The 24814-nt window shown below is 33.7% G+C and overlaps 3 protein-coding genes and 1 pseudogene across 6 annotated transcripts; 2 read left to right on the top strand and 2 right to left on the bottom strand.

The window, feature by feature from the left end:
• Positions 1–3442: 3442 nt before the first annotated feature.
• On the top strand, positions 3443–7232 carry LOC123213127 (annotated as a pseudogene).
• A 5063-nt stretch (positions 7233–12295) lies between these two features.
• On the top strand, positions 12296–14141 carry LOC123212740 (cinnamyl alcohol dehydrogenase 1). The gene is made up of 5 exons (XM_044631912.1): positions 12296–12562; positions 12641–12754; positions 12836–13063; positions 13163–13602; positions 13834–14141. The coding sequence occupies exons 1-5, from the start codon at positions 12474–12476 to the stop codon at positions 14034–14036; spliced, it is 1074 nt and encodes a 357-aa protein (XP_044487847.1). The 5' UTR covers positions 12296–12473; the 3' UTR covers positions 14037–14141.
• A 1221-nt stretch (positions 14142–15362) lies between these two features.
• Positions 15363–20237, bottom strand: LOC123214407 (protein unc-50 homolog). Of its 4 annotated transcripts, XM_044634148.1 has the most exons (10): positions 19981–20231; positions 19465–19532; positions 18797–18822; positions 18327–18417; positions 17862–17957; positions 17060–17128; positions 16789–16847; positions 16582–16704; positions 15818–15889; positions 15363–15742 (listed from the first exon to the last, which is right to left on the bottom strand). In XM_044634148.1, the coding sequence occupies exons 1-10, from the start codon at positions 20071–20073 to the stop codon at positions 15678–15680; spliced, it is 762 nt and encodes a 253-aa protein (XP_044490083.1). In that variant the 5' UTR covers positions 20074–20231; the 3' UTR covers positions 15363–15677. The 4 variants fall into 4 exon arrangements, with proteins under 4 accessions (XP_044490083.1, XP_044490084.1, XP_044490086.1 ...); XM_044634149.1 differs by lacking the exon at positions 18327–18417 and having other exon boundaries at positions 18797–18907; positions 19981–20237; XM_044634151.1 differs by lacking the exon at positions 17862–17957 and having other exon boundaries at positions 19981–20234.
• Positions 20238–20850: 613 nt separating this feature from the next.
• Positions 20851–22075, bottom strand: LOC123214406 (transcription factor MYB44-like). The gene has a single exon (XM_044634147.1). The coding sequence runs from the start codon at positions 21932–21934 to the stop codon at positions 21122–21124; it is 813 nt and encodes a 270-aa protein (XP_044490082.1). The 5' UTR covers positions 21935–22075; the 3' UTR covers positions 20851–21121.
• Between the last annotated feature and the right edge of the window lie 2739 nt (positions 22076–24814).

The raw sequence follows: 24814 nt of genomic DNA, 5'->3' as shown, positions 1-24814 counted from the left end.
CCCACCGAGAATGATTATCAAATACGTTACGTGGAAGTTAAAACAAAGTAGGACAATATCATTTTCTTTAAAAGGACTTTTTTTTCATATTTAGGTTTATGTCACTGAAAATGCTTAAAATAATCAATGAAACAATTGTCAAAACGGCAAAACAGTCCGGAAAATATTCAAGTTACTATATAAAACTGCTGAATTCTTTCTATTTTTTAGTTTGAACAGAGAGTGGTGAGTCTCCACGCCATTAGTCTCCCAAGATCTACCGTATGATTTGCATGCTTAATTCAAGGATATTCACATGGTAACATTTGCTTTTTCTAACGTGAGGTTCAGAATATATGGGTAAGTAAAAGAGGACACAAAGCTTGAAACTAGACCATTGTTTCTGGGTACAACAGCAGTTGTGAATTTAGTTAAGCCTAATTTTGTTCTAGGCAATGTTTCTGGGTCAATGGACATTTTAGTCTACTAAAAGTTGCTCAGAACACTCAATTTCTGGCCAAATAGTTGCCTAATCCATCTTTCATCATAAATCGTTAACCTTTTCTTTGTAACTCTACATTTCTCAATTTTCTGAAATTTGTGACAATTTTTAGTTTATAGCAGTTAAATTAATATCGCTATTATCTTTGTTAGTTTTTGAAACGAGTAAATCACATTTTCTCACCTAAAATTAGACCTTAAAATATAAACCACATTTTCCATCCAAAATTTAAGTCTATTAATAAAAAATTAGATTAACACAATAAAGAAAATTAAATTATTATATTACCTTTTACTACACTTTCTCTCCTTCTCTTTCTTCTCCTCCCTTTGTTTTTCTTCTTCTCCTTCCTCTTTTAATTACTAATTTACCTTGACAAAATTGAATCCATTGTACATCTACAAATATGTGACAACTATTTGATCAACATTTACCAAGAAATTAGTTGGTTCATCATCACCAAGGCATCAATGTAAAATCCAAAAGCACAAAACACCACTTAAGTTGACCTAAGCCTCCAACAATTTCAATGAATCCACAAGTTCAATTCAACAGGAAGCATGGCAAAAGAAACCCCGATAAAAATAAAAAGAAACACTATATAAGGGGAAGACCAAAGATCCATTCCATTCAAGTAAATGAAAACTTTCCCATAAAAAATCTAACTAAAAGTAAGTTGCAATTGTGAAAATTTAAAAGAAAAAACTTACAACACCATAGAATGACAAATATGTATAAGCTTATATGATGGTTAATTAATTGAATTGGTCTTTCTTCTCCATTAAATTGAACTAGAATTGATAGGTTGTGCTTGCGTCTAGCCCAAATGATAGTACAACAAAAAGGTGATATAAATCTTGAAAAAACCACATCTTAAAAGCTAGTCATTAAAATTGAAGAGTTTAAAGTCATATAAACCCTACATTAGAAGTCATATTTTTTAATATGGATTTCAAATCTCATACTTTATACTTAAGATCCTAATAAAAGGTGACTCATGGGTTGTGATTGTATCATAGGATTCTTTATTTGGCTCTCTCGCTTACGCAACTTCTCGTCTTCATACTTCATTCTCTTCAATTTGTGCACATCCAAAAACATCTAAACTCTGCTTACATCCAACATCAACAACAACTGAATAACTAAAACATCTTTTTTCTTGTCTTGAGCTCTTTGGCTTTTTCTGTCTATTGTATTTAGGTTTTTAAATCACAATCTTCCCCTCTTTGCGATTTGTTCACTTACGAATAAAGATTCTTCATCTCTCTTTTTGATTTTTTTTTAAAATTAAAAAAAATATACTTTTATATGTTTTACTTTTGAAAAGTGAAAATGATGATGAAAACATGTTGTTAGACCAAACCTTCAGTGGGGAAATGCAATTCACTCTTTTCAAAAACTGTAAGGGAAAACAAGCCGAATAGATAAAGATGTTAAAATGGTCACACAAAAAGTATAGCTTTTAGGCATTAAAATCTTAGACTCAGAAAATCCAACTACTTGTGATGTGATCTTCGAATTATTGAGTGAAATGCATTGAATTCAACTCATGCATGCATGAAGTAACTGTGTTGTATATATCATTACATATGATTTCTAATCTAATGAAAATGAAATTTAATCAAATTCATAAGAATTTTTTGTCAACTCCCCATTATCTGTACACTTCATTGTGCTCTTTTCAACACATTGCCTAATGAATATAATTGACCCGTCCCTTAGGGCTAAAGAAATGATATAAATCCAATGCACCTACTTACTTGCGTGCATGGCTTATGTATAAATAAAAAGCTACCCAAAGAAAATAATCTCCAACTCTTTTTTACTGTATATAATGGGTAGAGATCTCGAGTATCTCATTGTTCTTCTCCTCTTGTTGAGTTGTGCTGTCTTTGAATCAGAAGCTGAGTCGTCTTCGAAAGAGATGATGATCGATGATTCACTGGAAAGATTTTCTCTGGGGGCAGTCGAGCATTCTGGGCCTAGCCCCAGTGGCCCTGGCCACAGGGCAAGGAGTCGTCAAGCTGAACACTTTGGTCAGACTTCCGGTAGCCAACATGTACAATTCAGCCGCTTTCACCACTGATTGAACGCCCTTTTTGTTTATAGAATTCTTTAAGTATCCTTCATTATAAGATATATATAGAATATATACATGTATCTGAGCACTTTTGTGGAACTGGACTCCTCCCTTCTTCTGATACTTACAATATAGCTTCTTGTATTTCTTCTTTAATTTTTCCCCTAAAGTTTGAAAATAATGTAATTAAATCAATATTTGATTTAATGAAGTAAAATCAAAACCCTACTTACAACTCTATTTTTGTTGTATATGTAACCACGTGTATTATGTTCAAATAATACTTTTAATTACCAAAAATAATAATTATATATAACTTTAAGGCAAACCTCACATTGACAAAACACGAAAGGGATGTTGATTTGTCTAGGTATTTCACATCACTTGGATTGCTAAGATGACGACTGGTTAAATACCTTGTAATTTTTTAAACTGTTAAAACAGAGGATTTTAGATTACAAAACCTAAAACAAAATCATGATAAATTATGTGTCTAATGTAAATAATATATTAATAGTGGATCGAGCTATTAAAGATAATTACAAAGTACTGAGATAATATTTAACTTAAATATTTTAAAATATTTTTTATATTATTTATTATATTAATTAAAAATAAGAAAATTTTTATTTTAAAAAATTAATAATAAATAATAAAATTATGATTAAAACAAAATAAAATAACACCAATAATAAAACTAAATTATCATAATAATTTTTAAACCCTCAGACTAAACGCATATGCACCTCTCAAAGTCGAGTATAAAAATAACGATCAATATATTGGGCCTACATACAACGAAACAAAAAAAGCCTAAGCCCACAATTTAAATTAAGTAGCTTATCAAAACCCCTCGACCCCTCTCCGAATTATTCACAGCAAATGAAGAGCTTCCTCTAACTTAAGTTAAAGCTGATGGTAGATCCGAGCCTCCTTTGCCGCTTCCTCGTCCTCCGATTGCAACCGTGCACCGTCACTTGCGGGGCCATCAGATGTTCCATAACGGCCTTTCAGCGATACTACACTACAAATAAAGATGGTAGTAATAATAGAGGTAAATGGTTCACTTTGCCTCCTTTCAGTTCCACCATAAACGGCTCGAATTTGGGAAAGCAGCTGGTCGGCGGCCCAAAAGTCTCCACTTCTGAAATGATGGCGCTTAAATGGGTTCATCAGTGCTGTCCTCAGTTGCCTAGAAGTCTCATACAAAAGCTTTTTCGTTTGAGACAGGTTTTTGCTTCCCAGTAGCAACGTGTTTATTTTATTCATGAAATAATATAGATATCTGCTTGTTATTTATATATATAACACTGTGATGAAGCTTATGGCTTTAACTTTGCCCCATTAGGATTCAGGATTGAGTACGCTGAGAAATTTAAAACTTTAGGTTTTTGAACAAAACTGATCGAAGTGACATTGTCGTTTCTAGAATCTTCAATTTTATTTGAAAACGTTATGAAATTTTGTCATTTTTTAACTTCTCTTGTATGTGACAACTTAAAATCTTGGTGGAAAATGAAGCATCATTTTAAAGTGGCTAGAGTATAAAATTGTTTTCTCAAGGAATATCATCTATGCAGGTTCGAAGAGAATTCATAACCATCAAAAGTTCAGAAAATGGTGGTCAATTACAAGAAAGTAAACTCAAAAGGGTATTTAATAAATCACCTTATTGATTAAAATTAGCTTCTTCTTTCATGTGTACATGATACATAATAACATTTGCTGTTATACTAGTTCATAATGATTTACTGATACTGAACTTAGGCAATCAAAAGTTTGTGTTTTTTTTAAATTACTGGAAGGTGGCAGCCAAGGACTCATTGAAGTTGGGAGATCGAATCTTTCTCCCCATTACCATCCAGGAGTTTCCTACTGAGAAACAGGATTGCCCTTGCACTGACGAAGAATTGAATTATATTCGTAGCCTGGAGTTGTATAAGGTCCTCATGTTCAATTCTTCTATGGTTCTCTGTGTTTTTCTATGTCACTTGAATCACACAACTTTATATGGATTTACAAATTCAGGATTCAGCCATTATTGTTGTCAACAAACCTCCTGGGATGCCTGTTCAGGTAAACTAACAAATGTTGGTCTCTACTTTTTTTTCCCCCAAACTTCTATATTTTCGGCAATTATGATTGTAATTTGTCTTATATTTATGCTGTAACAGGGTGGCATTGGCATTAAAAGAAGTTTAGATGAGCTAGCAGCTACCTCTTTAACTTATGATTACTCAGAGCTGCCACGGCTGGTGAGTTTCCCAGTGACTCAAGTATAAACAATTCACATTATTAATGAGAATATAAAGAGTTTTAACTATTTTTTCCCACTTGAGATGAAACATTGTACTGCCTTTGCCTGCTCAGAAACATGCTCAAAAACGCAACAGTAGCATATTCATTGATTTATGAGGTTGCCGTAAAGTTATCAACTATATACTTAATTATTCAGTCGTGATATGTTTGAATATCAAAATAATATATGTTGTTTTAATGTTTGATTTCGACCTGAATGGTGATTTATCTGTTCAGATTCTGGAAAAATTAATTTTATCTTAGAATTTTGGTAGGAGTTCTGTTTTAGGTCCCCAAGTTTGTGTTTTTGATAAACATTTTGCCATAGTATTGGATGATTGTAAATTTTATCATTTTCATGTTGTATCTTGAGCTTTTGGTTCACGGTCTTCTCTTTTTGTTGACCTTTTCTGGGTGTCAAAAGTACATGTTCATAATGGAAGTGATTGAGGAATATAGATCCTTATTCATATTTCACAGAATTTTGATTATTACTTTTTATATGTGTTCTGTAGGTACATAGACTTGACAGAGATAGTAGTGGCATATTGGTGATGGGAAGGACGCATACAAGTGCAACAGTTTTGCATTCTGTATTCCGTGAGAAAACTATTGTGCATCAAAAGATGTAAATGTCTTATGTTTTAGCCTGTAGTTGCTTTATCATTTTAAGCCTTTCATATTCATTTATGTGCATTATATTTGCTCTGGGATAATTTCCATTTATCCTGTTATCTTATTAGGACATTAACAATGAAAAGAGAATCTTGCGAAGATGGTATTGGGCCCTTGTCATTGGATCTCCAAGACGCTCAAAGGGTTTAATATCAGCACCATTGGGAAAGGTTAGTATAACCTTGACTGGAATGCTTAAACAAAATTTACAAAGTTGAAAGGTTTTAATGTACTGCCTTATGGGGACTTGGTTTGATTTGTTGTGTGTGCATGAAAGAAAAGAGAGAGACATCGGATATCTGATTTACAAGTTGCAATTTGAGCTAAACTGCAAGCTATTCTGATGCCTTGTAATTTCCCTGGTTGTTGGTTGGTTTCCCCTAAAATTTTAACTCTGATTTTACTGACCATCAGGTTGTACTGGACAATGGAAAATCCGATCGAATCACAGTTGTTAACAACTCTCAAAATATGACATCACAGCATGCAATAACAGAGTACAGAGTGATTGATTCATCTCATGGTTAGCAGAGTACTGAATCATCACAGTTGTAAAACAATTTACACCATAACACTCATTCTTGTGGAAATTGTTTTTGTTTATGCATCTTATTCTTGTTGTCATAATGCAGGTTACACATGGTTAGAGTTATCTCCTCTTACTGGTAGAAAGCATCAGGTATATATTATAACCAAATACTATATAGATATCTGTATGCATCATTGTCTCATGATTCCTTACTGATTTTTTACCCTGTTCAAATCCTATTTTAATCATGTTTGGGTGCCACAGCTCCGCGTACACTGTGCTGAGGTGCTGGGTACACCTATAGTTGGAGATTACAAATATGGTTGGCAAGCTCATCGGAAGTGGAAAGAGTTGCATTCATCTGATCTTATTAAGAACTCAAACGAGAAGGTTTCGAAAGAAAAAGCTCTTCCCTTTGGCCTTGATTTGGAGAATGGAAGCATCTTTGGAAAGCACCCTCACCTGCATCTTCACTGTAAGGAAATGATTTTACCCAATGTGTCTCAGGCTGTGCAAGCTATGCAATCATCTTCAGACTATGATCTTTCAGAATTGAAAACCCTGAAGTTGGTTGCACCTTTGCCTTCACACATGCAAAGAAGTTGGGATTTTATGAATTCTTGAACCAAAACCATAATTGCGAAAACTTGCAGATTGGGACGTCATAAAACCGAATTATTAAGCAACCTGACTACCCTGATCCAGACCTGTCAAGTTGTATTAGTTTATTCTTCTACCAGTATGCATACAGTGCTCAAGTCAGTTGTAGGATCCTCCTATTTTAAACCATGAAACCTGACCCAACCCAAATACAATTTGTACACAATAAAGCCTGCCAGCATCTTAACCTTTATATATGTCATTTTCTTCATGCAAGCTTCATTCTTCAAGTCCTGAAGTAGAACTTATACAAAGTCCTTAGAATTTTCTCAACTTCAAGTTTCATATTGTAGTGTTCTACATCATCTCGGCTGTAGCATAAGGTCCTTTAACTTAGGTTTCCTCAGTTTCTAACCATTCTTTTCTTGCTCAACAATTGTGGCGAGCTGGATATTTGTCTGTCGTGGTTTATTTTATTGAAATTGTGAGACAAACTTTGAATGAAACATGCAAATTAACGTTGGATCAATTAAATTCAGTGGGAGTTGCTTACTGCATTTTCATTTCAATCTTTGATTTTAGATCCTTTTATGGATCTTTCTGCTTAGCTGTTTTCTGCAACTTGTTGATCTGAATAACAGTACATGCATGTAATTTTTTTAAGTTGCATATACATGGTAGGTAAAGTCTGAGCATCAGGGAATCATGATGATGAGTTATTACCTGTACCGATAACTAACACAGCATGCTTTAGTTGTTTTAGGTTATGCACATAGTAGGTAGAATATGCATCATTATTATACAATTCTGTTAATCTTCAGACTTAGAAAAGTATGTTTATCTTTGTGGTGGCATTAATCACCAGGGACTCAACATCCACAATTATTATTATCTTCATTTTCCAGGATCCAGAGTCAGCAGAATGGTTGAACAACTTTATCAAACTACTTCATGTAAGTGGATATTACAAATTAATTGTGTCAAGTCAGGGCCTTTTAATCGTATCCTTATAAATTTTCGCATGAAATTGAGATTGTTAGTGGTAAGCATGAAATGATGATAATGATCAAAGGATAAGAACGAGCTGATATTTTGATAATTAAAGGCGACTGAGTTGACCGGCAAACTGTTGGTTGATGTGGGCATATACAATTTCTCTTTTTCAGTGTTTCTCATTGTGAATAGGTGAGAAATCATCCTTCCATAGTTTGCGTTTGCCTTTGCGCCATTTATTTGGACGAAATGAAGACCTCTTTTGGATTTTATAGAAGTATATGTATGATATATCACATTGGTCGATAGTTTTGAAATGCCTTTTCATGTAGTCAACTTAAGTACCTGCCCAACTTTGTTTAACAAAATTCGCTCTTTACTGCTACATTGCATGTTGAATTGGGCATGCTTTTCCCATGGTTCGGTGAAGAAGACTATTCTATTGGCTAGTGAGATTTGAATCAATGACTCATTACCTAATATTCTATAAGAAAGTCCTCCCATCATAGAAAGTTATGACTATGGAAAGGATTATCAATAGTAGAACTAGAATCAATCTTGATCAAATTTAAGTAAGATTTAATTTAACTATCGGTTGGGATCAATAAGTTGAGATTTAAACTTGATTTAAAAATAATTTAATTTTAAAAGGAAAATGAGCTTTAGCAGCCCAATGAATCTACCCATAATCAAGAGTTGCTTTAAAGCTAAAAGAAAGAGAAAGAGAATAGGTTTGGCCAAACGACTATTTCCCACCCAAGGTATGCTGTAATGACAAGTTTCCCCCTTTAACTATGGAAATACCAAACACCCACCCATGGCCAGTTAAAAGTAACGGGGTTAAGGGTAAAATTGTCATTTTCTCTATAATATTAAAAATAAACTAAAAATATAATTTCCTTTTGCCCCCCTAAAGTTGAAAACAAAAATTTCCCCCAGCCTAAGTTTAAGAAAATGGTAGTTTCACCCTAGGGTTTGGTTTTGAAATCTCCGGCGACCTCTCCGGCTCCGTTGCTGACGGCTTCTCCCTCCGAAGAATCCTCTCCTTCCGGTGATCGGTTTCCTCCCATTTGGAGGCCCGATCGTCGCCGGAAAAGCGGTGGGAGACGAAAACTTCGTCGGGGAAGACGAAGTTCTTCGTCTTCCCAGACGAAGACGAAGCCGTCGTCTTCGTCTGGGAAGACGATCGTCTTCCCAGAAGAAGACGGTTGTCTTCCCTGGGAAGCCAATCGTCTTCCCAGACGAAGATGACGGCTTCGTCTTCGTCTGGGAAGACGAAGAACTTCGTCTTCCCGACGAAGTTCTTCGTCTCCCACCGTTTTTCCGGCGACGATCGGGCCTCCAAATGGGAGGAAACCGATCACCGGAAGGAGAGGATTCTTCGGGAGGGAGAAGCCGTCGGCAACGGAGCCGGAGAGGTCGCCGGAGATTTCAAAACCAAACCCTAGGGTGAAACTGCCATTTTCTTAAACTTAGGCTGGGGGAAATTTTTGTTTTCAAACTTTAGGGGGCAAAAGGAGATAAAATTTCAGGCGTTAGGGTTCTGTTAAATTTAACTGGCCATGGGTGGGTTTTGGTATTTCCATATTAAAGGGGAAACTTGTCATTACAGCATACCTTGGGTGGGAAATAGTCGTTTGGCCAATAGGTTTTCCTAAAGCTTTAAGGATAGGAAATGAACAAATTATTGTCTTTGGCAAAGTGTCAACTGGTGTGGACCAACTAGAAGAAAGATCATAAATTTAGAAATTATAAGCAAAATAAAAGGAGACAGACAACCCATCATCTTTGTTGACTCCAAAATTTTATGGTAGTGGTGAAAATGCCTATGAAATATTGCAGCAAACACAATGACCCATGTAGTGTCCCTTCCACAGTTTTGCCTAATAATAAGTCATCCGAGGCTACATGATAATAATAATTTATCCTAAAAATTATTTAGTTTAGCTTATCAATTAATTATGACATATTTGAAATTACCTTATATAAATAAATAATCTAATTATAGATTATGATTAATTTTTAGAAGCTATCAGGATTTTTTTTATTATTATATTTAATAATTTTTCTACGTCTCTAAATCGAAAAAATTAAAGAATTAGACAATTTGAAAATTTAACCCACATAAAGCTTTATAAATTATTTGTTAAACAGTCATAATTAAATTATGATAATTCAAAACCAATAAACATAAATTATATCAAACACTCAAATTTTAATTATTGCATAATCAATTATTCATATAATCGTAATTTATAATTTCAATGAAATAGCTTAAACAAGTATAATTATAATAATAATTTATTATATGATAATTAATTTATATGTATGGTATAATTTATAATTTTTCAATTATAAATATTCATAATTAACCATAAATATTTGACATATGATTTAAAAAGTTGAAGTATAGAATAAATAATTCTAAAAATTGATTATAATTTATTCACCCAATCTATCTAAACATCCATAATTAAATATTATTGTTTGACAACCAACCTTCAACAATAATGAAGAGTAAACAGATCAGACTTCAATTGTCAAAGCAGATGGGTATATATTCTTTTTTTATTTAAATGCCATGCTCATGAATCATGATTGTGTGTCCTTTAGTTGGAACTTGGAACGATGCCTTTTTCAATGGAACAAATTATATTTTTTATGTAAAAATTAAACTTAATTAAATAAAAATCTAAAATAAAGAGTAATACTATCATTTTTATTTTTTAGAATTTAAAAATAATAATAATAATAATAATAAAATATGAAAAATGGCTCTGGCAAATGAAAGTCGAGAGTTATTAGAAAATAAAAAATGTAAATAAATGGAGATGATATTAAGACGAAGAATGACTGATAAAAGAAATAATAAGAAACTAATAAGAAACTAAATTTGTCATATCACACATAAACAATAGTTTTAAGTGAACTATTGAGAACTGTGATAGTTGGTGAGACGGTAAAAAAGTAGTGGTCAAACATTTAATTTGACCGGCGATGACAGAGAGAGGATTAGTGGGATTGGAAGAAGAAACTATATTTGATAGTATGAAACTAATGGTTGAAGAAAGAGATATCGGTTTTAAATTGGTGGTTGGAGTAAGGTTATATTTAAATTGATTTTTTTTAAGTTTAAATTTAAATTCGATTCGAATAAGTTTAAAATAAATTAAACTCAAACAAGTTTAACTTTGAAAATTAAATATTTTTAAATTTAAATTTTAGAGTGTTTAATTTGTTAAATTTACGAATTAAAAATTTTGATAAAAAATAATATTTTTTTAATTAATATGTATTAAAATGATATCGTTTTAATAACAAACTAACTAAAAATTTGATAATAACTCGAATTTAAATTTAAATTCAATTCAATGCAAATCTAACCTAAGCTGAGGAGGAAGAGAAATGATAGTGGTGGTGATTTGGTGATCCGAAGAGCAGGACCTTAAAACTGTGAGTAAAAAATGATTCTTAGTTTGATTCCAAATACTCGATGTTCTGTAATGCGGACCAAAAGATTGCTTCACGGCAACACAAAATTCTCTGAGGACATAATGTCCCCTGAAAAAGAGTTTTTATTTAATTGTGGCGTTCAAGAAAATTAATTAAAATAAGTAAAATTTTAAGTGTTTATACGTTTTTAGAGCATCCTATAAAAGTTTTATCAAATTAAGTAAACCGTATTTTTTTTACCTTTTTTACTCTTATATTAAAAAACTAAGTAAAAATATTTTTCTGAGAATGTGTGTCGATTTATGGTGGTAAGAATTTTATAGTGAAACTCTAAATATATTAATTATGTATATGGATATTTTTGATTATTTCGAACGCTTAAAATGAAGTAGTTTTGATGTTAATAGATGTCTGGAAGTGTAGCCGTTGAGAGACAAAAGTGCACAAATTTACAGTATCGCGTAAACTATGTAAATCTCGCTAACTGCGCTAACACCGCGCAAACACTGTTTAACTGTGCAAACCGCTTGAAAATCGCGCAAAAATCCTGTTCATAGACTATGATATCTACTTTTGCTCGATGTGAACAGTGTTTACGCGATGAACAGTGTTTGTGCAATTTGCGCGACACTATAAATTTGCGTACTTTTGTCTCTCAACAGCTATACTTCTAGACATCCATTAACATCGAAACTACATCATTTTAAGTGTTCGAAACATTCAAAAATATTTATATACATAATTTGATATATTTAGAGTTTCACTGTAAAATCTCTACCCACTATCGTAACCACCATAAATGACGCACATTCTCAAAAAAAATATTTTTACTTGATTTTTTAACATAAGGTAAAAAGGATAAAAAAATACGATTTGTTTATTTTGATAAAATTTTTTGAAATATCTAAAAACATATAAACGCTTAAAATTTTGTTTATTTTAATTAATTACCCGGCGTTCAATGATCCGTTTTTATTTAATTCACCGCAAACGCAAATTGGAGATTGATGGTGGAGACTGACATATGCATGACGCATATCACGGACCAAAGAAAATCAAGAAGCAAACGCTGCTTTGCGATCGATCATCAGACGACACAATTAATCCAAACGCCCCTGTTTCAATGGACCCACTAATCCATCGACGAACCTGACATGGCCAATAATATTTGGCCAGCGAGCACTGATTTAGCAACCCATTCCATCTCACCTACCGCACCAGCTTGCTCAGGTGTTCATACCATTGCTTCGCTTTAAATTTGTCATCCTCTATGGTGGCTATTCATACTTTATTTCCATCTGCCCATTTCTCTCCTTCACGCTTGGCATAACCTCACTGCACACAAAAGCAGAGATTTTGAGCAAATGGGCCACCTTGAAAATGAGAGAACTGTAGTGGGATGGGCTGCCAGAGATCCATCTGGGTTCTTATCTCCTTACTCTTTCACTCTCAGGTATCATTTATCTTCGTTTCTTCACAAGTGTTGATCTTGTTCAACGTCTCATATTTATTGTTTCTCAAATTATTGCAGGAACACAGGCCCGGAAGATGTTTTTCTCAAGGTTCTTAGCTGTGGAATTTGCCATTCTGACCTTCATCAAGTCAAAAATGATCTCGGCATGTCTAATTACCCAATGGTTCCAGGGTAAAGTTATTACCTTTTTTCATAAAACTCTCTATTGCTTTCACTTCTTGATTCTTGTTTTTGCTATATATATGTTTGCAGACATGAAGTTGTGGGAGAGGTGATTGAAGTGGGTTCAGCTGTCACCAGCTTCACTGTTGGCGATATAGTTGGCGTCGGAGTTATCGTCGGATGCTGCAGAAACTGCCGCCCCTGTAACTCAGACATCGAGCAATATTGCAACAAGAAAATCTGGTCTTACAATGATGTCTACACTGATGGCAAGCCCACCCAAGGCGGCTTTGCGGAGTCCATGGTCGTTGATCAGAAGTAATTATCAAAAGCTTTTTCCATTAACCACTAGACCTCAACCTAAAAAACAGCTCAACTTTTTATTGTGACTTAGAAAAATTCCATTGTTTGATGTAGGTTTATAGTTAAAATCCCAGAAGGGATGGCACCAGAACAGGCTGCACCGCTTTTATGTGCAGGTGTGACAGTGTACAGCCCACTGACTCACTTTGGATTAAAACAAAGTGGACTAAGAGGAGGAATTTTGGGCCTTGGAGGAGTAGGACACATGGGGGTGAAGATAGCCAAGGCAATGGGACACCATGTCACTGTGATCAGCTCTTCTGATAAGAAAAGATCAGAGGCTTTGGATCATCTTGGAGCCGACCAGTACCTGGTCAGCTCGGATGCAACTCAAATGCAAGAAGCAAATGACTCACTTGATTATATAATTGATACTGTGCCTGTGTTTCACCCTCTTGAACCTTACCTTTCTTTGTTGAAGCTTGATGGGAAGTTGATCTTGATGGGTGTTATCAATACTCCCCTGCAGTTTGTCAGTCCCATGGTTATGCTTGGTGAGTAAATTTTTCATCTAATTAGTGTTGAAATTTGCGATTGCAGTGAAAATTATTATTTTTTGACCAAATGGGCAGCCTTGAAAATGGGTAAATGGCTGGAATAATTGAGTTCTTATCTTCACCTTTTACATGTTATTCATTTGGACTCCTTTTACATATAATATTGGAAATGCTTTTGTTAGTGGTGGTTGTGTTTTATTTATTAATTGATTTGGTGGGATTGTTTAGGGAGAAAGACAATCACAGGGAGCTTCATTGGGAGCATGAAGGAAACAAAAGAAATGCTTCAATTTTGTCAAGAGAAAGGACTGACTTCAACAATCGAAGTAGTGAAGATGGATTATGTGAACACAGCAATAGAGAGACTGGAAAAGAACGATGTTAGATATCGATTTGTTGTGGATGTTGCAGGAAGCAAGCTTGGTCAATAGAAACACGAACACCATAACAATAAGTACATGTTTGAGTGTGAATTTGTTTGTTTCCATTTGCTACGTTTTGTGTTGGAGAAAATAAATTGAATTTCCTTTAATTTAGTTCTGTGATTGAAATATATCTGGGAGTGGGATCTGTGAGCGTTGAAATCACCAAACATTTCTGGGAAATGGAGAGACAAATGTTATCAAATGTGGGTTGTTCATCAAACTTCTGTTATATGAAAGTCCATGATATCTAACTCTTCTGGATGGATCTGAGATGATAAACTGCAGTTTTGTTAATATAATTCTTGGAAACTTGTGAGCCACAAAACATATGTAATAAAAAGTCTAAGAATTGCGATGTGAAGAGGAGTCTCTGTCAACTTTGATTCTTGTGGATAGCAGTTCTTTGCTCAACAGTTCTGGGAAGTCTCTGGAAACCATGACATTTTTAGTGGTCACAATTGGATGCGCACGCAGTGTCTTCATAGTCAAAGCAATTCAATTTTTTTTAAACAAAATTAAATAAATCACACCATTTAAATAAAACTCTAGAATCAATCACTTACATTAAACAAGTCTCAGAGCCGGCAACCTGCACTAGAGCGGCGATCAATTTACTCTACCTTTTCTTTGCGATTAAAGAAAAATTAGAGACTGAGGGTTCATTTGGGTATAAAATGTAAATATAACTTTTAATTTTTAAAAAAATATATATGAAAAATCTTATAAAAACAAGTTTGATAGACATTAATGAATCGAATTATATATGAAAATAGATTTTTTAATTAAATTTAAAATTGATTAATTTTTTTTCACATTTCTCTATGACTTTTAATCTGAAAACAATTTTTTAAATTACATCAAACATATTTTCAAATATTGAAAATCTAAAAACACAACTTAAAAATCGAATTGCAGTTTAGGATTAAGCTAATGAGGTCTCAATATCATCAATGAGCTTCATCAAAATTTAAGTTGATCAAGTATTTGTCTATTCATAAAATAAATATTATTCACTAGGCATTATTGTGTTTTAAGGGGGAAAAAAAAAAAAAAAAAACACTTCAATACGTGACAACTTTCCCATTTATCAAATAAGTTTCGGTACGCCTAATCTTCTGAAATCCATTTTTCACCTTATTTTTTAAAAGGAGAAGAAAAATCAGTCGAAAAAATTTCTGTCTTGTCATTAACATTTTAACACACTTTGTCTACAGCCATATTCTAATTTCCAGGAATCAAACGTTCAACAGACCGATAAATTGATACATTTCGCACATGCAACCCCCTAGTATATGTAACTTCCTACATGGGTGTATATTTGAGGACAAAAAATCGAAAAAAGAATTTGCTCTGATTTTCCAGGTAGACAAAAATATATTTCGACGAAAATGGCATGGGTCTAACTCATTATATTATACTAATCCATTTCATCAAAATTACATTGATCACTGAAGAATCACTTTACCTTGAGCTCATTCGCTTCTCCTCTTCCATTCACTGTCAGCGGGACAGATAAAAGCCAAGAATAAATCGTGCCTTCCCTTCTACACGTGTATTAATCATCAACCCATCTAGTGTTTATGCACTCCTCAAAATTTTCATCACCTCAATGCTGTGCTATCCAAAATTTTAAGCCCTATGTATGAATCATAACCTTTGACTAAAGTACATGTTCAAAAAGTATCTTGAAGGATTGAAGCCGCTTAAAATCACTGCAAAGCCAACTCAAGTTTCAGATGCAAAGATCCCAAACCAAAGACACAATCAGTACGAGCTTTGAAACTTACAAATAGGACAAAGGACAATAACAACTCCAATTGGATAGAGGAAAAAAGTGGTCCTCTCCAGAAATGGCAGTACCGCAGCATAATATTTCTTGTTAGGATATCAATTTAACACTATAATCCACTAGCTGTCCTTAAACATTCAACCCCAATTACAGATGACTTTGCAATTACAAATATATTCGGTGATATTTCCCTCCACAAATTTATTTTTTTTAAAAGTGTGAACAAAACTTCCGGCAGTGAAGTTTATCAAGACTGAAAGAGCAAATAAACCAAAAAGACACATGAAGCTGACTACAGTTGGTTGGAACCACAAGCTCGGTAAAGTTGTGTTCAGTTACAGATATCAAACAATATTAAAAGTTAATTAAATTTGATATATGAACCACTCAGTCACACTTAGGGGCTACAACTCAATCCTAAATACATATTTCACTAACCACCACTTAAAAAAGATATTAGGTACTCAGCATTCTGACATTCAATAATCCAAAACAATTATTATCTGAGGATCTCAGCTTAAGAGTGACAAGAATTTATTGGCCATACCACACAAATAGATTTCAAAATCTGATATTTTCACATCCTGAACAGTGAACAAGGTGTTTCTAGATATCCTGAATCCTAGGTGGCACCCATCACATTATTTTTTATAAGGCAAGCATATCCCATGCACAACATGCACATGAAATCTCTCACACCCAAACATCACTCCTTACCCATTTGCAAAGAAAAGCAATATACTAAATAATACATAAGCTTACCGCCATAACCTAAGAAGTTGAGATAATGATAATAACAAGCAGCCACCATGAAAAGCAGATTTGACAGTAATACAGGAATGAAACCATGAGCTACCAATAGGGGTGACAGAAAATAATGTATAACTGCCACCAAGGAAAAAAATTCAGTCACATTATTGCATAAAGTGAGGCTAAAAGATATGGAAAATTTAAGAAGACAGAAATTACCATGAAGCATAACAAACAATGGGAAGAAAGCATTGCAGTGCACATCAAATGCATACAACCTTCAATCCAAACAAAATCACAATCAGTGCCCAAACAATGAATCAGATTGTAAATAAGCAAAATAAGAGTAAACATGAGTTATACACACACAGAAAATAATCTATCAAGACAAACAACACAAGAATTTGCATTTATAACATTATTAAGAAGCCCATATACACAAATACAAATTTGCAGCCAGCAAATAGGAAGTAAAAGTTCCCTGACTTGCCATTCAACCCGTTGCTCAACCACATGACTGTTTGGAGACTCCTCCCGAAGGTAAGCATTTGTCAGGAACCTGCACAGAAACAGGGAATGAATTTCAGTGCTTCACTGGTTTACAATTACATAAAATGTAGTAACCATAATCACAACTATCAGGAAAAAAAATGGAGAAAGAATAAGAAACATCTTGAAAAATTAAAAAGTAAGTAAGAATACAGCTGATGCAGAGAAATATGAATTTAGAAAAATATATATATATAACGTGTAATATGAATTTCAGAATTAACCAGAATCTTCAAAAATTTTCAAGAAGGTATTAAAGTCCAACATTGTGAGATTCACCCAAGTGAAAAAGAATACCAAAGGATACCTCCATAACAAACTTCAGCACAATCAGTAATATTATAAAGAAAATTTCCAGTATCCCACTCAGCTCTCACCCCTTCTAGTACAAAAAATGTAACATAGAATCCATTTTACAACATTTTAACCACGCCATAGACACTGACAGGATGTAATTCAGTGGATTGGAAAGTTTTTTCACTTGATTAGAGTTTGAAAACCATGCAAAACCACCTTGGTATTTTAACAAGAGCAAAGAATATATATAAACATTATTCTACTGCTACTGACACCAGTAATATGCAGTATTCTACATTTTATTAACACAATAAACCAACAAACTTCATAAAGACAGTGCAAAGGTGAAATACCTCCCCAAAGTCTTTCCAGAAATAAACACAGCTTAAAAATGAAGGGCAATGTAAAACAAATGTGAAATATCTTTATACATAAGTAGCTCTTACCAACAGCATGTGGCCAGAACTGCTCCTGTAATCAGAAAATGGAAAAGCAAAACTGAAATTACAACAAAAACTGCATGTGTGGCACTATGGTCGTACCTGAAAGTATAGGAAGACGTCCTGATAAGGTTATCAGAATGGAAAACCCAACAAAACAGCACATGGTTGAATGAGCAGAACTAAACTAAAAGATATATTGACGTATTAAAGAATGGATCACCATGGCAATAAAACATAGAAATCACAAGGTAATGTTCCAAAGGCACACCAACAAGAAAGGAATTCATAGAAGATCTCCTTTGGAAAGTAAATAGGAACTTATCAATTTCACATTAATTATTAAAACTCACAAAATCTTTCACCTTTCCTAATATCGGTTGGTAAAAAATAATTTAAGGGATACCCGCACCACTCCACCCCCTATATAAATGTTAAAACTGCCATCAAGGATGCACATTACAAACTTACACGGCACAATAAGCTACAGTTGCAACTGACAAAAGGAGGCTGCAGATTACAACAAATGCAGGATCGTCTCGAGCCCATTGATTCTTAGTTTCTGAAATTAAAAGCAAAACAGACAATTTTCAGTTGCATCCTTGTTAGTGATGACATCAGATAATTGACTTTATTCAAGTTTAATTCAATGTAAGGATGGTGAAAAAATGATAATGCCTCTTATCTACCATTTTTCATATTGTTAGTAAAAGTTGTGTGGTTTCAGGTTGGTGAAAATTGCAAAATAACAGTACTGCAAAACGGTGACTAAACAGCTAACCACGCTTTTAAACATTTTCATCTGTTAAAAGGTGCATATACAATTACTGACTCCAGACGTATTCAGAAAAACCACACTACAAACTTTTATGATATACATTATGAAAACTTAAACTGTTGCATAAAAAACTGAAATATACTTTAACAGCGAGGGCACTCACGTTTGTGATACTTGGTATGCTGATAGCTGTAAAGACCATACCATTCCACATGCAAAATGAAGAATCACAATAATTAGAGCATTGCTAACCATCAAAATCAAGACACCAATACTGCAAAATTAATCAGAAATACTCCAATTAAAAGAAACATTCCCTCCTATTTTAACGAGGCATAAATCAGCACAAGCCAATGAAAAAAGCAAATAAATCCATTCATTATAAAGTTGCTAACAGTTTCAGTAAACATGATCAGGTCCACAACTAAACTCCCATTCCAGTTGTAATCTCCATATCAAGGGAAATACTTCAGGGCACAAGAAAAAAAAAAAGACAAAATCTTCAACAAAACATAAGATAATTCAAATAATATGTTTACAAAGATGGCACAGATTGTGTACATGAATGAACATTCATGAACGTTAGCCTGCACACCAAGGACGATTCAAGGTTGCATCTCTTAATTCAATCCTTCAGCAGCAATATTTATGATTCATCTGAACTACTTCTACATTCAAGAAAGCCATATTTAGTTCTACAATTGAGGACAGACCAAAAAATAAATTGACAACTGCAGGCATAGATCAGGTGATGACAATAAAGAATACATTTAAATAATAAAACACAATAACAACAATAAGGATTACGGTGGTTAGAAGTTTAATACTCACACCACTTTTGGTGAAGTGCATAGATGAAGCATTTGCCAGAAAGTATATTCAATATCCATTTGCTGCCACTACAATGAATCCAAAAAACAAAAGAAACACAATTAAATGATAATGCTAACTTTTTCAACATCATTTGAGATAACTGTCGTCTCTACCCAAAAACCAAAGTCTATAAACTACAACAGAATGATCCGCTAAAAGAATCATGCAAATAAAAGATAAAAATTTGAACTATGGAACTCCACAACGTCTGAAAATGTTGTCTCAAGAAAGCCTCTAATAGAAATAACGTCATTCAGAATATACCTATCTAATACAATTTTCATCAAATGAAGAAATTAACATGCCATAATCAAACAATCCATTGAACACTAAGTAAAGAAAAAGTTGCATGGATTAAACTGAAGCAGAATTTAACACAACTATACGAGTTTACTCCTAAATTGATCTAATCGGCGAGTTTGGTGCGAAATGAAAGATATCAGATCCACTTGTCAAGAAATTTATATAAAGGACCTTGATGATTCGACGGAGGTACTGAGGGAGCATGGAGTTTGAACGAGACATGGCGGACGACGAGCGCTCTTTAGAGACAGAAGTTGGCAGCATCTCTTATCTCTGTCAGGTTTTTTCGCACAAACGTAGAAAGACGACGACGACTCTTCGCCAATTTGCGTTATTGGACTTGATTGGGCTCAAATTATGAAGTCGGACTTAAAACCAGACTCCTTTTTGTTTTTTGGGCGGGGGGGAAGTAATGCTCTCATGCACAGTGGAATAGTAGTATAATAATATATATTACATAATTAAATAATTTTAAATTAAAAATAAAATAATATATTATTATTTATTTATAAAATTATATACATTATTTATGTATAGTCTTATTATTAATATAGATCCAACTATATTTTCAATTTTTAATTTAGAGTAATTTATACGTACACAATGGAATAGTAATGCTCTCATGCAGAGTGGAATAGTAGAGAGAAAATGACGATTGAGATGAGACCTCAAGTGGCCAAAAAAGTGTAAAAATGTCCTCTCTTTTCAGTTTTAACTGACATTCACTCCCAATCACATGGATGTGAACATCACAACATTATGATGTAGACTTCGTGCGATCGTGTCATTTCTAACAAGTTTGGGTGGTGCAACACAGTCATTTCTCCTTGGGAATAATCACTTTTCCTGCAAAAAACATTGGATAAATCGGTGTCCTGTCATCCGCTCTCTCGCATATGATGCTCATTTAATTTAACTAATTTTTAATATAAAATATAATATTGGTTAAATTTTATTCAAAATTAGTTTCTATTTTAGTAACTATAATACATAATTTTTCAAGATTACAAGAAAAAAAACCTCTAAATAACAATTCCAGTATAAAATATAACACTTGTAAAAGCATATATTAAACTCATAAAAATAAAATAAAAGGCAAAAAGTACAAAAGGCTTTATGATTTCCATCAGTTTAAAACAATTAGAAAATCGGCAGCGGGGATATGAATTTGCCATAAAAGAAAACAGAAAACCGATACGTTTTCTCCTGAAATTTCAATTCAAATGCATTACCTTCAGCTCTCTATCTCTTGAACTTTTTTTAAAGGCGGCAATTTTAATTTGTTTTTTCAGTTACCCAAATTTCCATTAAGTCACCCCTTAATCCCATTATTAGTCACTGCCTCTTCCATATAATTCCTCACTTCTTTCCTTATCATTTCTTGCATCAAAGCCATCAACTCCGGCCAAACTACCCTCGTTTTATTATTGTAATCAGTGCTACTCTCTTCCTTCTGTGAAACCTCCCTTGGTACCCAGCACTGAGTCAAATCGTTCGATTCATTACCAGGTAAGTTCAAAGTAAGTTCAGTCGATACATTGAACGCAACATCACCATTATTATTGATGTTTTTATCGCTTCCATTCTCGGTTTCAACAAACGTCCCAACAGACCCACACATATCCGAACTAGACATCGCCGGTAGACCAGAATCGCTCACGTCGGATCCAGACGGACTCGATGAATTACCAGAAAACGAACCAGGCGCAGATCTTTTCTTCTCTGGATAAAAACTATCTCTTCCTCTTTCGTTGATATCGTCGTTATCATCCTCCGTGGTTATCATCGCGTACTTCCGTTTCAACGTTGAGTTCCAGTGGTTTTTTACGGAGTTATCCGTACGGCCGTTCAAGAGTCTCGCTATGGTCGCCCACTTGTTGCCGAACGTAGCATGCGCTTGCATGATGATCTCGTCCTCGTCGGAGGTGAAGGGACGGTGCTGGACCTCGGGGGATAGCTGATTGCACCACCGCAGCCGGCAAGATTTCCCGGACCGGCCCGGAATCGATTTGGATATAAGGGACCAGTTCCTCGCGCCGTTACATTGCACGAGTTGGTGCAACAGCTGGTCCTCTTCAGGACTCCACGGCCCCTTGATCCGATCGGTCTCTAAAACCCGATTCATACTTCGAATTTTCAACCAAAAAAACAACCCTAACTGAATCTTAACATTGACAATTCACACAGACGGTTGAGATTGTGAGAGAGAGAAACTGTTGTTAAGGACACAGACGAGGAGCTGATGGGCTTGGTTTATAAAGGGAGGGGGTTAGGGTAACTGATTGAGCCTGTTAACCGATACGTGTAATAAGCGTTATTTTGAAGGGATGACCGGTACTACTAGGTGACTGGTTTAATATTTTACAGCTGTTATAACGTTCAAGTCCGGTCACGTCAGCTCTTTAATATTTTAAGAGAAAGCCTTGATTATGACCTTTTGACTGGTTTTTACTCGTGCGGATTTTTTATAATTTACTGATTAAAATTTCAAAGAAGATTTATTTAACTTGATAAAATTAATTAATTATTTTATAATAATTTTCAGATATTATTAACGTTAAATCCTTAATTTCTTTCAGAATTTATCTTTGCGATCTTTACTTATGTAGTTAGAAATTATTATAAAATAGTCTTGAATTAAAAAGAAAGAGATTTTTTTTTTTTGTGTTATTTGGGGAAAGGAAGAAGCTGGGTGAGGCGGAGAAAACGACAACAACGGTTCCAAAATTGAAAAACGGATATGACTGAGAAGTTGTCAGTCCAGCCTGGAAACCTGACATACTAACGGCCTTTAAGTAACCGACACGAGGCGGTCACCGATTTCCTATCATTGCAAAACCGGTCAAAAACTGTCTTTAATTAAGATCGATTTCAGTGAGCTGACCAGCCGGAGACTGCAAGCGAATTACGTAACAGTGGGGTTCATATTTCAAAATGAATTGAGAAAATATTTTAAATTACAAATTTATATTTCAATTCACGTAATATTAATTTATTAATTAAAAAATTCGTTGGATTGGTTGTATTATTTTTTTAGTTTGCTTTGATAATTTAAAAAATTTTAATTATATTAATTAAAACAACAAACTTTTTTTTTATTGCTGGTTAATTATGAGAGATTTGAGGTTCATTTTGGGTCAGCCTAAAGGAAGAATAATGAAACCAAAGGATTAGATCAACGAAAGGAAACGTCTTTGTTTTGTTTGTTTGACTGTAGCCTTTATGCTGATTGTTGCGTCCAAGTTAATCTTTTGTTTCTATCATTAGTGGTACCTAGATATCCTTATCTTTTATGTAAAGATAAGGATCAAGAATCTAATACCATGTGTTATAACAATAGTTATGAGTTATTAAATTATTCAAAGTATTTTAATGGCCAAAACACTAATTTCCACCCAAGGTATAGTAAAATTGTATATTCTCACTTTTTAATTTGTGAAAACTCAAACACTTATTTATGAATTAAAATCTATTAAATTTTCAGTTATGATTAAAGGTAAAATTGTTATTTAACAATAATATTTAAAGTTTATATCTTTTTAGCCTTTTAATTTGAAAAATTAATAATTTCTCTTAAAATTAAATTTTGAAAAGTAACATTTTCCCCCTATCTAGGGTTTCTAATTTCGTCGACGAATTTCTGGCCAACGACGACCTATCTCTCTCTCCTCTTCGTGTCGTCTCTCTCTCTCTCTCTCTCTCTCTCTCTCTCTCTCTCTCTAGTGTTTAATATCCGACTAACGATGTCTGAATTTGATGAAATCTAAACGAAAAGTCAAAACTCTTCGTTTAGATCTTCGTCATTCAAATAAAATCAGCTTCGTCTAGACAACAACGACGGTCTAAATGGGGAGTTGTCCTCCTCCAAATGAGACCGATCTCTTCATTTGGATGACGAAGATCCAAACAAAAAGTTTCAACTCTTCTTTTGAATTTCATTAACTCTAAAGGTCATCGATTATATATTAAGCACCGGAGGGAGACGACATCGGGAAGGAGAGAGATTGGTCATCATTGGTTGAAAATTCGCTGGCAAAATTCGAAAACCCTAGGTGGGGGGAAAATATCACTTTTTAAAACTTAATTTTAGAGAAAAATTGTTAATTTTTTAAATTAAAAAAGTAAAATGATATAAATTTTTATTTTTTAAAATATTATTATTAAATAACGATTATACTCTAAGCATAACTAAAAAATTTAATAAATTTTAGTTTATGAATGAGTGTTTGAGTTAAAAAAAATGAGAGGATAGAAGCTCGGGATTTCATTGTACCTTTAGTGGGAATAAGTCTTTTGGCCTATTTTAAATTTAAAATCGTCCGAGAGCCAATTAATCTATTGTACTTATCCAAGTAATTCCTGAAGAATCTCTTTGATTTATGTTTCCACCAAACACAATTTTAATAAGGCCAAAAGCCTTATTCCCACCTGTAGTTTAGTATGTTCTCAAAGTTGCATCCACAAAATTTAAAAAATTTAAATTCTCACCCATTATCTAAATTATGTTAAATTTTATTATTAATATAAAGAGTAAAAATGTTATTTAATTATTTTATTTAAAAGAAATTTATCATTTTTTCTCGTCTTAGTTTTAAAAATGTATAATTTCCCTCTAATATAGTTTTAAAATTTTACTTTTTTCTCCACCATTTAGGGTTTTCATTTTTTTTCTATTTCAACCACCCCAAACTTTTGAAAACTTTAATTTTACCCTCTCTTCAACTTCATTTTCCAGCATCCCTTCTAACATCCTCTTCCTCCTTCTCCTCCTTTGCTTAAGACTGAATTGACATCGACCTTGCCCTCTCTCCAACACTTGAGCTATCCTCCTCCGACATCACACACGATTTCTCCTCTCTTGACATCCCTTCTCGTCATTTCAAAGATGTACATCAAACTCTAAGGGAAGACTCTAAGGTGATCAATTGAAGAGACTGATTCATCGTACACGAATCTTCAACAAAGCCACTTCTATTTGTTGCGTTCATGGTTGCACCTTCATTTA

The sequence above is a fragment of the Mangifera indica genome, chromosome 4, assembly GCF_011075055.1.
Source record: "Mangifera indica cultivar Alphonso chromosome 4, CATAS_Mindica_2.1, whole genome shotgun sequence".
Taxonomy (NCBI): Eukaryota; Viridiplantae; Streptophyta; class Magnoliopsida; order Sapindales; family Anacardiaceae; genus Mangifera; species Mangifera indica.
Note: the sequence above shows the minus strand (reverse complement) of the source record. Positions and strands in the feature narration are given on the sequence as shown.